At 47.0% G+C, this 15005-nt stretch overlaps 1 protein-coding gene across 1 annotated transcript in view; it reads left to right on the top strand.

Annotated features, from left to right (window-relative positions):
* Positions 1 to 14751, top strand: part of eml3 (EMAP like 3) — a gene marked incomplete at both ends in the record, with an annotated part of 28449 nt that extends 13698 nt beyond the window's left edge. The window contains 21 exons of the mRNA XM_080544018.1: positions 1 to 138; positions 1728 to 1847; positions 2132 to 2160; positions 4925 to 4960; positions 5221 to 5341; positions 5735 to 5884; positions 6466 to 6535; positions 6958 to 7068; positions 7736 to 7831; positions 9179 to 9313; positions 9586 to 9724; positions 10419 to 10570; positions 10826 to 10951; positions 11202 to 11333; positions 11437 to 11504; positions 13288 to 13376; positions 13522 to 13619; positions 13773 to 13860; positions 14041 to 14139; positions 14258 to 14388; positions 14542 to 14751. The exon at positions 1 to 138 is cut by the window's left edge and continues 450 nt beyond it. Coding sequence (XP_080400144.1) covers positions 1 to 138; positions 1728 to 1847; positions 2132 to 2160; positions 4925 to 4960; positions 5221 to 5341; positions 5735 to 5884; positions 6466 to 6535; positions 6958 to 7068; positions 7736 to 7831; positions 9179 to 9313; positions 9586 to 9724; positions 10419 to 10570; positions 10826 to 10951; positions 11202 to 11333; positions 11437 to 11504; positions 13288 to 13376; positions 13522 to 13619; positions 13773 to 13860; positions 14041 to 14139; positions 14258 to 14388; positions 14542 to 14751 — 2338 coding nt within the window. The remainder of the gene's footprint in view (positions 139 to 1727; positions 1848 to 2131; positions 2161 to 4924; positions 4961 to 5220; positions 5342 to 5734; positions 5885 to 6465; positions 6536 to 6957; positions 7069 to 7735; positions 7832 to 9178; positions 9314 to 9585; positions 9725 to 10418; positions 10571 to 10825; positions 10952 to 11201; positions 11334 to 11436; positions 11505 to 13287; positions 13377 to 13521; positions 13620 to 13772; positions 13861 to 14040; positions 14140 to 14257; positions 14389 to 14541) is intronic.
* Between the last annotated feature and the right edge of the window lie 254 nt (positions 14752 to 15005).

The raw sequence follows: 15005 nt of genomic DNA, 5'->3' as shown, positions 1-15005 counted from the left end.
CACTCCCACAGAGGAGCTCCAGGGCTCGGCGCCTCACACCCCCCCCACCCCCGGCTCTCCGGCCCCTCCTAAGGAGCAGACCCCCACTCCCAGGGCCGGACCGCTCTCTTCCATCCTGGAGAGCGAGAAGAAACCCCTGTGCGTTCTTCGTCCTTCCTCCTCCCTCCACCGTCCCTTCCTCTTCCTCATCCTCATCCTCATCCACTTCTGCCTGACATCCTGACTGCATGACTGGTTTTTCGGGGGGGAAATCACCTCCTTTTGACCCTGTCCTATCCTCATTGCTGTGTGACTGCAAACCCCAGTTCAATCATCACAATCGCTTTCAGGCTAGTTTAGTGATTATGTGTGTGTGGCGTTAGGGAAAGCCATGGGGGGGACTATACACATCCCTCCCTCTGCTTCCGGCTGTGTTAGTTTTCCATGTGTTTGAACTGGGCTAAAATGTGTGTGATGGGAAGCATAAGGCCTATAGGTGTCACATAATGCCAGCGCTCATCCACACTGAGTGATGTGTTCCAGAGAAGCGACACACACAGAGAGAGAGAGGTTGGTTCAGTGTGGAAAATGTGATCTGGTCGCTGTTCAGCACAGCATTGTGTACAGTTAGTGGTGAATACAGGAGATGAGCCGGGAGGCGTGAGGAGTGTGTGTTGCCATGTCAACACCTCGGACGTGGAGCTTTAGAATAGCACGTTTTCAAAATGGCTTCCCTGTCCAAGTCGCCACAGTCAGAATGCGAAAACCGTCAAATGAATTCAACACAGGCTAGTGATTACTACCAGGTCTTAGCCAAAAGGTGTCACAGATGGTGTATGTATTGAATCAACATTCGGAGGGCTTATGCTAAACTGGGGTTTGCAGAAACACAACAAGTGACTGTGTAACAGTCAATCCACACTAACCCAATGATCCAATAATCTTCAATCTTCTTTGATCAGATGAACATGGATTGATTCAGCGTGATTTCTTGCATGTGGATATTTCAATGGGTGTCTCTTTCATCAGCTTTTTTCTTCAAATAAGTTAATATTTCAGTTACATGCCATGCTCTCCTCTCGTGTGTGTGTGTGTGTGTGTGTGTATGTGTGTGTGTGTCTGATCTACTGTTGTGTTGCATGTTAGATTTCCTTGTTATGGCTTGTGGAGGGCTCTTGCCGATGGATAGCATATGTTCCTTCTCCTGGGGAACTCAGCTCTTCTATGCCACTCCATGGAAACCAGTGGTACTATGAGGGAGGGCACTGACTCATACAAGACTCTTATACTATACAGACCTACAGAATACTACGTAGTTACCATTAGAAAGGGTCAATTGTATGTTGAAGCCATTCGGTGCAGGGGAAGGGAGGGGAGCGTTGGCTGGGTTTCACTTCCCAGATCTGTGTCCTGTTTGGTAGCGCAAACGTCATTGGTCAAATGATGAGGGTCATTTCCTCTGATTACTGGTTTTTCACGGAGGGGCATGCCATCATTAACAGGAAGCTGGGTGTGTGTCACAGGGAAACATTCTTCCTAGTTCCCCAGAAGGGGGGGGTGTGTGTGTGTCTGTCTGTCTGTGTGTGGTGTGTGGTGTGTGTGTGTGTGTGTGTGTGTGTGTGTGTGTATGTGTGCGTGTGCATGTGTGTGCATGTGCATGTGTGTGTGTGTGTGCATGTGTGCGCGTGTGCGTCTTGAACCTGCACATGAATCTGCTTGTGAGGACTCCCTATCCTCTCCTTGACCAGGGTTCGCAGAAACAGTGAGAAGCTGGCCCAGAAGGAGACCCAGGAGAAGACCAAAAAGAAGCTGGACAAGAAGGCTGCGTCCTCAGCCAACCTCCTCACCCGCTCCCCCAGTCTGGAGAGGTGAGATGGGCCCCATCGTCAACCAAAGCCATCACTCAAAACTGTTACATTTTCCATTTTTCCTACAGCTTCAAAATGTATCAAACATATTTCACCAAACAGTCATTCACTGGAACACAAAGCGCTCTTTATCCTACTACAATAAAATGTGATTCCTATGAACAGTCTTGGGAGCCCTTGTGTAATCTGAGTCTATTGGTTGAAAGAGTCTCTTGGTTGTCTGAGTGGCCTCTTATGATCTGTCTCTGTGTAACAGTTCTGCTTGTTTCGTTTTTTTTACACAGCCGTTCCAAAGACCTCGTCGCCAGTGCAGGTAATGCATTTCCATCCTCCCATCCTGTCTCTTTTGACCTAAAGGAGTTCAATAATACTGCATTGACATCTCAGGACTGGTCTGAGAAATACATTACATGATGGCCTTTAGTCTTTTTTTTTAGGCCATAGATGAAACCCCTCCCTCCTCTCCGTTCTTGAGCTCTTCGATCCAGTCGTTGCCATGACGGTCCTTACGGCTTCACCTCCTGTTCTGTGGTTCTTCTCCAGGTGGTTCGAGGTCTTCCTCTCTTCCTCCTGCCTCGTGGGGTTCCATGTTAGAGCCTCCTTTTGCGATTGCTTTGTTTTGTTTTCGGAATGTGTGGCTTATCCAGTTCCATTTTTTCTCTTCCTGATTTGGATGTCTATTGTGTCTTGTTTGGTGAGTTCCCACAGGTTGGTGTTTGAGATGATGTCGGGCCAGTAGATTCACAGGAGGCGTCAGAAGCAGCAGTTAATGAATGTCTGTAGTTTGTTGAGTGTCAGATTTTGTTTAAGATATCAAATGTTGTCCTTGCTTTTCCAATTCTGGCTTTGACGTCCGAGGAATATTCTCCAGTTACATACTTTTATGTCCATGAACAGAATGCTCATCCCTAGAAGAATTTAATCTATTTACTTGAATTTCCTATGCCTTTCGTCAATTGTATCCTGTTATCCTCTGTATGACAGTATGCAGAGCAATACGCATGCTTGCGGTTAGCATAGCTTTTATGAGAGTTGAGTGCAAGTTAAGTGCAAGTTAGCTTTTATGGGACACATTCCTACCCAGAGACCATGAGAGGACAACCCCTCTTCGATTAAGTCTGTTCTTTTTTACCGGTCCGTCCAACCCTAATGGGAATTGAATTGGTGGAAAATCGGTTTGATGCGCCTATCAGATCCGCGTAATAGTCCCTAAATTTGATCAGTGGATGTTAGATAAGCGTTTCGAGCATAGACAAGCACAAGGATAGACAATGATAGACAAGGATAGACAATGGCACGTGGTATGAGAATAGCAGCAGTCTTCATAAGAGCATTCTGCTACCCTAAAGTCTATTACTACTACAACCACCTCTGCTGTTGCTACGCCGACCACTATTACTGTATCTGCTACTACTACTGTTGGTTATAGAAGTAGGGTGGAAGCAGAGGCAGGTAGCCTAGAGGTTAGAGAGGCCGGCTAGCAATCGGAAGGACGCTGGTTCGATCCCCGCTGCATGTGAGCTGGAGACTGGAGGGTTGCTGGCATCATATCTAAGGTGCCTATTACTGCCCTTGTGCCCTTGAGCAAAACATTCATCTCGTAGTTCTCTGTGTAATGACAGAAAGGTTGAATCTAATCGAATCTAATCGAATGATAATAATAAAAAAGTGACTGCTTATGCCACCCTCTTGGAGTCTAAATACGGGCTACATTCTCAGGAAGACCATTCTAAACCCTATACTTGTTACTGATAGTAATTGCTGCTACTTATACCAAGGGTTTTAGTCATTTTGATGCTCACAGTGATATACAGTAGCAGTCAAACGTTTGGACACACTTTCCCAGTACTGTAAATAACTGGGAAAGTTATTTCCTCTGAGGCTCTATAGGTCACTCAGAGTCCACCTCCCGTCCCTCTGTTGCCACACTATAAAAAGCCAGCGCACCGAAATATCACTCATCGTACCGGGATCACAGGAACAGCCTGGTATTTTCAGTGTCACGTTTTTGTCGACTAGGCCCCAGCTTAGCCGTCCCTGCGTTAAACACAGGATGGCTCTGTTAGTTCTCCGGGGCGCTCCCTGGAAAGCCATCCATTGTGGTTAGCCGTGCTGCCGCACCACTTCCAAGCACTCCCACCCGGGATGATGGATGGCTGTTTCTCCGGAGAGGGAACGCCAAGAACATTTAATTCTCCCTCTCTCTCTCTCTCTCTCTCTCTCTCTCTCTCTCTCTCTCTCTCTCTCTCTCTCTCTCTCTCTCTCTCTCTCTCTCTCTCTCTCTCTCTCTCTCTCTCTCTATCTCTATCTGTGAGTTGGCCAGGGTCTGCTTTTAGAGGCTGAAGACAACTGACAACAAGACTTAGGCCGAAACGTTTGGCTACCTATCACTGAATGAAACAAAGAAAACCTAAATCTCTTTTTTTGGGAGTACAGACCAGCTACGATATTTTGGAGTTTGGAGTATTTTTGGTTGACACACCTGCTCTTGAGCGCAGTGGTCACACAAACTTTCACAGGGCATACTATTATTCACTATGAGTTAGGACACCAGGTAGTCTGTAACTACCTCTTCTACATCACAAGAAAAATAAAAGTGTAAAAACTAAAGTGTCAATAGGTCCATTCTGTCTGACTTTTTTCAGTCTGAAATTATTTAATTTGAGTGTCACTGATCAATATTATAATGCCACAAGCTATTGCTGTATATTCATTTTTCATCAACTGCACACCTCTCCCTTTCAAAGGGAACCTATTTTTTTTTGGTGTGGGACAGACAGATGGGTCAAACCACCCCTCCCACCGTCCACATCTCAGCCAGGCTCAACTCCTCCACCCTCTCTGCCTGTTAAACACTCTGAAGTGTAATAGCAGTCCTCCCCTCCAGTTCTAGACATACTAGATCGTCACTACGAGGACGCCAAACTGCTCCCCTGGGATCCACATGTCAGGATTGGATACGCTAGGCTAGAATCAGCTGTGATTTAGAGCTCCTAGGATCCCAGTATTTATTTGTCTGTCCCCCGTCCCCCTACCCCCGTCCCCCTCCCCCGTCCCTCCCTGCCTCTCTCTCACAGGATCCCCGGGTTCGAAGAGAGCAACCTACAGCCAAGGTATGACACACACATGTACAAACAAGGTTTTACATTTGAGCTCGTTTGATCATTATAGCATTCACATACTGTACCCTCAGGCCATGGCTTCATACAGATTAAAGTCGATTACATTTAAATGTGATTTGTGGTTAGGGCGTGTTTTTGAAATTGAAAACCTTCATACAGGAGTAACCGAAATAGCAATTGGGAGATATATACAGTAGGTACAGCTATTTAGCCTTGTTGATATACCTCTTATCTCTGTGTTCGGTTGACAGGTCAATCAATCAAAATGTTCATCCGTGGGCGACCAATCACCATGTACGTACCCTCCAACATCCAGAACTACGACGACCTCAAGATGGAGCCTCCAGCAGAGAAACTGGAGCTTGATTGGGTGTATCCTTCTTTTGTGACACCCACTAGGATTGTGACGTATTGTACTGGAGGGGAATTTCAGTCAGGATCATCAGATTTGTTATTTTGTTATTATTCTAAACTACATATTAATATTCTTAACTACATTTCTTGGATTAAAAGTCATAAACTCCATATCGCTCCATATCAGTCTGAAAAGTATCCTAACAAGCGTTCCCCTAAGTGTCCTTGGAGCTAGGCCGTCCTCTCCTCAGGTTAGAGAAAGACGTGAGGTATCTATAAATCACCCTATTACGTGTGAAGCTAGGGGTGAAATTGCCTTTTTGCTCTTTATGAGCGCTTTAGACTGATGAGGATGACCGATGAGACGCGTGAGCGAGCGATGATGTCGCCTCCTTGACTGGATCCGCGTAGATATGGTTACCGGGGACGTGACTGCCGCGCCAACCTGTACCTGCTGCCGTCGGGGGAGGCGGTGTACTTCATCGCCTGCGTGGTGGTGCTGTACCACATCAGCAACCGCACGCAGCGGCACTACCGCAGACACACCGACTGCGTGCGCTGGTGAGTGACTCAGCAGGGCGCCGCGGCGTTGACGTCTGGTTTCCTACGTCGTCCACTCTCTCCGGTCTGTTGTCACGTTCTCAGTTGATTTGCGAGAATTCATTTCCAGGTTAATGAATGTGACGCTTCTTTTTTTTAAATTATTTATTGTTTTCAGATTTTATAGCTTTTTTCACCCAATTTGGTATCCAATTGAACCCAACCTAGCATCCAATTATCCCCTGCCTATTGCGTAGGATCCGCCGCCCGACCCCGTAGCCGGCAGCCCCAGAGGAGATCGCCAGGCAGACTAGCTGACTGGCTCCTCGAGCCCGACACCGTTATTCCGGCACCCAGGGGGCGGTGTTGCGCGACGGATCCTTGTCCGGAAATAGTCCTATACCGCCCTCTGGAGCGGCCGCTCAATATGCCGCTCCCTGTGTGCCCTGGCCATATCTGGGTCTGGCGAGACCGGGATTCGATCCCAGTCCCCGGTGGGCAGCTTGCACTAGTGGCTAGTGCTTAGACCGCTACACCACCGCGGGGCACGAATGTGACGCTTCTAATGATTCTGATGTCCTCTTTGATCCCGCCTCCGCCAGTCTCGCCATCCATCCAGACCAGGTGCGGGTGGCGTCGGGACAGACGTCGGGGGTGGACAAGGACGGCAAGGTAACGGACGCGTCGAAGCTATGGAGGAAAGCCTGGGGGGTCTGATAGTTAAACACCGTTATGACTCCATCAGTTACAGTGTCGTTGATATGTGACAGTCAACATTAGGTTATATAAGGTAGAATGTAGTCTTTACCAGGAAATACTGGACACAGGGCTGAATGCTAACTTTTTCTTTTTTTATTGATTTTAGACATGGACATAGACAATACACATTACCGATTGGGGTGATCGGGTGAGCTGGTTCAGATTAGACATGAATAACAGCATGTAGGCAGCTTTACAAAAAGAAAAATATATACAGCTTGATATACCCACAGGTCTTTCCCACCCACAGTCCCCGAATGCTAACTTTTGATAGTTACATCTAACGCTACTTTTGTTTGTGTGTTTGTTTCCGTGCGTGTGTGCGTGTCTCTCAGCCCCTGCAGCCGTTCGTCCACATCTGGGACTCGACCACCCTGGTCACGCTGCAGCAGGTCGGCCTGGGCACGTTCGAGCGAGGCGTGGGCTCCGTGGCCTTCTCCTCCGCAGTGAGTGTGTTGTGTGTTCACCCTGCGGCACGGTTGGAATCAGAAAGATTAAGTGATCTTGTTCATTTATTTGGACCTCTTATCTGGCTGAATTGCAGGCTGTTTAATTTCTTCAATGCAAGTCATTAAAATGTGATAAACTATTAACACACACAGCTATAATTAGGTCTAACCTCAATACATATTTTGCCCCCTTCCCCACTGCTTACCAAACAATCCAGCCGTGTTCTGAGATTTGTTTAAACGCAGTAATTAAACCTCCCCATTTAGGACTTGTTTCATTATCCTGCACCATGCTGTCCTATTCCATGCACCTTTAGACTGCACGTTAGGCTGAGTCTAGTTTACTGCCAATATATACTGGACTTGATGAACCGTTGACATTTACTGTAGCTATATATCACATCGTTAGATCTCCATTATGAGACTCCAACAAATACAACAGTATACGTTACTATACATACAGTAGTGTACATAGATATACATAGTGTCTCTCTCTCTCTGTCTCTCTCTCACTTTCTTGCATCTCCATCTGTCGTACACCCTTTCACTTGTTCCTCTCTCTCTCTCTCTCTCTCTCTCTCTCTCTATCTCTCTCTCTCTATCTCACCCCCTATCTCCTTTTCTCCCCTCCCTCTTGCTCCTGCTATCTGTCCTGTGATACCAGGACTCAGGAGCCTTCCTGTGTGTGATCGATGACTCCAATGAACACATGCTGTCTGTGTGGGACTGTGCCAAAGGAACCAAGCATGCAGAGCATAAGGTAAACCTTACCAAGCTGCACCAAGACACACACACACACACACACACACACACACACACACACTCAGGTGCAGTTATGTGGTGGCAGCCACATGCAAAAGAATCAATGTCACTCAATCTACAGTGGGGGAAATAAATATTTGAACCCCTGCTGATTTTGTAAGTTTGCCCACTTTATCATTTTAAACAATAAACCTACCATTAAAATGATAGACCGTTCATTTCTTTGTAAGTGGGCAAACTTACAAAATCAGCAGGGGATCAAATACTTATTTCCCCCACTGTATATACCCCAAAATATGGGTAGTGATTCCTCTTGCTGTAATGACATCTCATGTACGTATGTGCACATACTGTATATACGTGCTGGGAGCTCTGCCTAGAATGTGCCTGTGTGGGCAGGGCTGTGTTCCAGCCGTGGTTACATAACAGGGAGAGCGTGTCGATCCCACTGTGAAAGGAGGAACTGTTAGAAACAGATGAAGAGAAAAAACAGAGGACCGTGGCTACGTCACCCCTCCTTCTGTCACAGACGTTTGTCCCACATTTCTCAACTTCCCCGGGAGCAATTTCTCAGCGGGGTTGTCATAGTAACCGTGTCAATATTTTAGACATTGAATTTCTGTGTGTGTGTGTGTGTGTGGTGGAGGATGGGGAGGGGGAGGGGGGGGGGGTGCCTAGGTGGGTGTATATACTACATTATGAGCTCACTTTATTTCCTGGTTGAAGAGTTGCTATAGTAACACCCATCATGCCGCACTTTTCGTTAAATTGATTTTGCATAAGCATCATTTGTCAGAGTGGCACTCGCCGCGGAGCAGTGGAATGGAATACGCTGCAGCACGTTGTTGTTCAATTAGACATTAATGAAGAAGTGCTGTTCACGGCGTTCTCTGGGATCATATACATTACCCCCCAAATAAATGTTTATTACATTAGTTGTGATTTTCACATTTTAGCCCAAACAGCACATTGAGGTATCAATCAATCAGTCAATTAATCAGACTTTTCTACAGTGCTCTTTACAGCAAATTCAATCAATTCAAGCAAAGGGAGATGATGAATACACAGTCCCGTAAATAAGGGCTTGTCCCAGGACAAATATAAAAATATAAATATAAAATATAAAAACCTCTATAAAAGGGAAGATGGTAAAAACACAACTAAATAAGACCAAATGAAGATATATAGAGGTATTACAGCCATGGAATACAACAGTAACAACAACAACAAACATCTTGAGCCCAGAATAATTTACAGTCATTCATTTGGAAAATTGGAATATTCCTGGCATTAGCGAGTAAACATCTTAATGATCTGCAGCCTCTTCCCTCTCTGTGTGTTCCAGAGCACCAACGAGGCGGTGTTTGCAGTGGGGTTTAACCTCAGCGACAGCAGCAACATCATCACCTGTGGGAAGTCCCACGTCTACTTCTGGACCATGACTGCCGGGACAATCACCAAGAAACAGGGCATCTTTGGGGTGAACATCCCTTACGCTTCTACAAACCTTTTTACCACATATATATATATATATATATATATAACATACATTTTGCCTGGCCATGTGACTTGACACGGTTGTTGTCGACTGGTCAGTTGCCCAACAACATCTGTATATTCCAAATGACCATTAAAACTTAAGAGTTAGAATGAACAAATCCACATTGTGTGGAAATCTGCCTTTGGCTTCACCACATGTTTATAATTGAGTTCATGTTGTTATAATTGGGTTTCCTCCCTCTCCTCTGTCAGAAATACAAGAAGCCCAAGTTCATCCAGTGCTTTGTATTCAGCCTGACGGGGGATGTGCTGACTGGAGACTCCGAGGGGAACATCTTAACATGGGGCAAATCTGCAGCGGACATCAAGACATTAGGGAAAGGAGCCAAAGGTACATGCTGCTCCCAGTAGAGAGACCATGCTGCTCCCAGTAGAGAGACCATGCTGCTCCCAGTAGAGAGACCATGCTGCTCCCAGTAGAGAGACCACATGGCCTCTTAGGATGGAAGGACTCACTCATATGGAATCAGATTATTATTATCTTACTGTACAAGTACACAAGAGTACAATTCTTTGGCTTTGGTTCCTCAACATTGACACTGCAGCATTTCAGATACAAAAAACACAGTAATAAATAACATCCAGTAATTAAGTAAAATAAGAAATCCTACATTGATAAAGTAATTAAGTGGTGATTCTACAAAGCTTCAATATTGCAAAAATGCTGTGCAAAGTACAATGATATGAAATGCAATATAATACAATACTGTACATACAGTACAATATAACACAATACAGTACAATATAACACAATACAGTACGGTAGTAAATGAGTCCAAGGGTATTTAATCCAGCAGTGTGCAGTATTATAATACTGTAATATGTATATAATATAACTATAATATGTACAATTTTGTAGTGTTGGTTAGAGGGGAAAATATATCTTTGATTTCATTAAGTTTAGTACATACTACATCCTCATCAAGTGACGACGTCAGGGCCAATAACTGCCTCCATAGTGGTGACCCCCCCCTCCCGCTCTGTGACCCCCCCCCCCCCCCCCCCTCCCGCTCTGTTCCTTCCAGAGACCTTCCAGATCATGCGTCAGACGCGGGCCCACGAGGGCAGTGTCTTTACCCTGTGTCCCCTGCAGGGCGGCGCTCTGCTCAGCGGCGGAGGCAAAGACCGCAAGATCATCCGCTGGAGCGCCGACCTGGCGCCTGAGAGAGAGTGTGAGGTGAGGTGAGGTGTGTGTGTGTGTGTGTGTCTGTGTGTGTGTCTGTGTGTGTGTGTGTGTGTGTGCGGGTGTGCGCGTGTGTGTGTGTATATATATATGTGTGTGTGTGTGTATGTGTGTGTGTGTGTGTGTGTGTGTGTGTGTCGCTCTCATGAACCAAATCTGTTATCTAAAAATCGAGCAAAACTCTGGTGAGACTTGGTTTCTCTGTGTTATTGTATTGTAGTGTATTATTATTCTATGATGTTGTTGTAGATCCCAGAGATGTTCGGGGCCGTGCGCACGCTGGCAGACGTGGACGGGGAGGAGCTGCTGGTGGGGACCACCCGGAACGCCATCCTGAGGGGCACCTTCTCTGACGGCTTTGTGGCCATAGTGCAGGTATGGAAGCATTCATTGCTGTTCTCTGTGTGTGCGTGTGTGTGTGTGTGTGTGTGTGTGTGTGCGCGCGCACGTGTGTGCATGTGTGTGTGTGTGTGTGTGTCTGTCTGTCTGTCTGTCTGTCTGTGTGTGTGTGTTTGTGTGCGTTTGTGTGTGTGTGTGTGCGTTTCTGTGTGTGTGTGTGTGTGTGTGTGTGCGTGCGCGTGCGTGCGTGCGTGGTAATTGAGCGTGCCGTGTTCTCTCTGGTCAGGGTCATGTGGATGAGATGTGGGGTCTGGCCACCCACCCCTCCCAGGACGTCTTCCTCACCTGCGGCCACGACAGACAGGTGTGTGTGTGGAGCACGGAGCAACACAACCTGGACTGGTGCGTCACGCTAGAGGTGAGAGGGCGGAGGGCATCCTGGGAAATTGACACACACACACACACGCGTACACACACACGCACGCACAAACTGTACAACACTGATATTCATATTTTTCCAGGAGTATGGGCTGTGTGCTGATTTCTGTCCCAACGGGGCAGTGGTGTCTGTAGGCTTGTGTACAGGCAGGTAAGACTCTTCTCTCCTCCCTGAAATACCACCTCCTCAAACCGCAAACCTATCTCTCTCAACACTTCTATCTATGTCATTTGATCCATTATCTATGATGTTATTAAATGTTTGATCTATTTACCATACTTCCTATATCTGTATTTTCTTTTTTTAGGCTGTATGTAAAGCACTTTGAATTGCCCCTATTGTATGAAATGTGTACAAATAAACGTCCTTGCCTTTCCTTACCCTGGAGGCCACCAGGCCGATAGAACTATTTCAAGCCTGGTCAAACATATTTGTAGTATTATTTCGCTTCAATGTTTCTGTGTTATAATGGCGTTTGTGAGGGTGCACCGTGACATTACTTTTACATAGCCGAGGGGACCCCTCACTGTGGCTGTCTGCCTCTCTCTGTGGCTGTCTGCCTCTCTCTGTGGCTGTCTGCCTCTCTCTGTGGCTGTCTACCCCTCACTGTGGCTGTCTGCCTCTCTCTGTGGCTGTTTACCCCTCACTGTGGCTGTCTGCCCCTCACTGTAGCTGTCTGCCTCTCTCTGGGGCGGCTGTGGCGCAGGAGGTAGAGAAGGAGTACCAGAACCTGTGCTCCCGCTTTGTTTTGCTTTCTCCACTGCCAACTGGGCCGTACCGGGCCGTTGTACCCGTACTGATTTTAGCTACCCTTCCTGACTCGGAGCGAGAGGTACCATCCGCGCTATGATGTGATGCTGCAGATCGTTGATTGGTCAATGGAAATCATCACAATAACGTCATCCCAGGTTGATATTCGAGTTCACCGCTAACCGCCATTTTTAAATACCACCACAGATTTCACTCTAGGCAATGCGGAAGACAACACAAATGTAATTTACTTTTTCTGTAATTACTTATTAATAAAGATTTGAAAAATGATGATAACCATCTTATTGTCTTAGTTTAATGTAATTTCAATGCATTATAGACCTTTTCTTTACAACAAGCATAAAAAATCGCTATTATGGTGATGTGCTGTGCCTATGCTAGACCGTTCCACAGTCCAGCGCGCTTCGGGTTTTGGTGCTCAGTAGTAGAGGACAATAATAGGAAAACTATTACCTGGGCACTTCCATTAGACTACCAAAGCAAGACACCGGAGGACTCATATCTGCGCGTTTGTCACAGGGTGCCAGTCACCCTGTTTCTCTGCAACAAACGCGGAGCCTGGCCCCCCCATACCTGACTGACCTCCTTCTCCCCCAACGCCCTACCCGTACCCTCCGATCCTCATCCACTGTTCCCCTCACTGTCCCACCCTCGAAACTCAAAGACTTTGGAGACCGTACTTTTTCACGAGCTGCACCCCGCCTCTGGAATTCTCTCCCCCAGCCACTCAGAGACTCACCCTCACTCTCCACTTTAAAATCCCAACTCAAAACCTACCTGTTCTCCCATGGATACAACCTTCCCTACCCTTAACCATCTCCCCTAACCTTGCCACCCCCTCCCTCCCCTGGACATTGCTGTGTTAATTGTTTTGTGTTCCTGTTCGTTAATACCGTGTTCTATGTGCTCATGTTATCTGTTGCTTGTTGTTTCCGTGTTTCTGTGTACCCATACTGTCAGCGTCTTTGAGTCCCTGAAAAGCGCTTTATAAATATAATGAATTATTATTATTATTATTATTATTATTATTGTTGTGTGTGTGAATGGGTGAATGAGAGGCCATTGTAAAGCGCTTTGGAGTAAGGCACTAGATAAATCAGTCCATTTACCATTTCTCTGCGACCCCCCCTATCCACCCCACACCCCAATCCCAACCCAACAGGTGGCTGGTCCTCGACCTGCAGACCAAAGAGGTGGTCTCAGACTACACCGATGGGAACGAACAGCTGTCCGTCATGAGATACTCTCCAGGTCAGAGTTCACGGTCCCCGTTTCAGTGTATCACACAACAATGGTCATCCCTCAGCAATACACACTAAACCACCAGAATACCACTGTATACACTCACTCTCCGTTTGGAACACACTCACACACACACACACGTTTCCCCTTTTAGATGGAGGTTTCTTGGCCGTCGGTTCTCACGACAACTTCATTTACATCTACAACGTGACGGAAAGTGGACGACGCTACACCCGCTTCGGAAAGTGCAATGTGAGCGACGCTCGGGGATGTGGTGGGATGGGGTGGGTGTGGGGGTGATGTAACACGCGGTCCATTTGTACAGTAGACCGGTGCACAGCGCCTTGTTGTTCAGACGTGGGGACATGTCGTTGTGTGTCATGGGTGTTTGGGTTTTGTGTTCAGGGCCACTCCAGTTTCATCACCCACCTGGATTGGTCCAAAGACGGGAAGTACATCATGTCAAACTCAGGAGACTACGAAATCCTTTACTGTGAGTTGAATTAGCATAAATACATCCACACATACACATTAGCAGTTGGCTTGTCTCGATTTGAAACACGTGTACATGAAGCTATGCTCATTGGTCTTATTTCACTCAGTTCTTGGCTTAAACTGGCTTAAACATGTGGTTATTCTACTCTTAAACATGTGCTTATTCTACTCTTGACAGGGGACATCGCTGGAGGCTGTAAGCTGTTGAGGAACCGGTATGAGAGCAAGGACAGGGAGTGGGCATCCTACACCTGTGTGTTGGGCTTCCATGTCATGGGTGAGAGAGAACCGCGTTCAGACATGTTGCAAGCCTCACACAGTGATGTCACAACCGCTTAGCTATGTGGTTGAGGGGCCAAAATGTGAAGTGTGTTGTTGTGCGACGCCTCTCTTAGGTGTGTGGCTGGAAGGCTCGGACGGCACAGACATCAACGCCCTCTGTCGCTCCCACAACGAGAGAATGGTGGCAGTGGCCGACGACTTCTGTAAAGTCCACCTCTTCCAGTATCCCTGCCCGAAACTTAAGGTCAGGCACACACACACACACACACACACAATGACATAGTAAAGGCTTTCTCTCCCTTCCAAAGGCATTGTATGATAGTGTTATGCATATGTAATAGCTCAAATACAACTGTAATAGTGGCATGTATCCTCATGACCTCTTTTTCCCCCTCAGGCCCCGGGCCACAGGTACGAGGGCCATGGCAGTCACGTGACCAACGTGCGCTTCACCCACTGTGACAGTCACCTGCTCTCTATGGGGGGGAAGGACACCTGCATCCTGCAGTGGAGGGTGAAGGGGGGATGGACGGGGGACAGAGAAGGGGAACGTCAGGCGGCCTTGGCCTCCTCCACCTCCACCAGCTCCCCAGAACCAGGGTCTTAAAAGGAGAACTGGGGAGAGTGAGTGAGAGAGAGCGAGAGAGAGAGAGAGAGAGAGGCGAGAAAGAACGAGTGAGCGAGCGAGCCTGCGTGCAAGAGAGTGAAACAGAAACAAAGAGAAGAGGAATAAAAAGAACGTTTACAGAAGTGTTTACAGAAGAGAGAGAAAGCGAAAGAGGGAGACAGAGATTGCAACAAAAAAGAGAGAGAGATTACTGGCCCTTGTTGTCTGGTCAGCTCAGTTCCCGTGGTGACATG

Source organism: Nansenia antarctica, assembly GCF_963989245.1.
Source record: "Nansenia antarctica genome assembly, chromosome: 13".
NCBI classification, from domain to species: domain Eukaryota; kingdom Metazoa; phylum Chordata; class Actinopteri; order Argentiniformes; family Microstomatidae; genus Nansenia; species Nansenia antarctica.
Note: the sequence above shows the minus strand (reverse complement) of the source record. Positions and strands in the feature narration are given on the sequence as shown.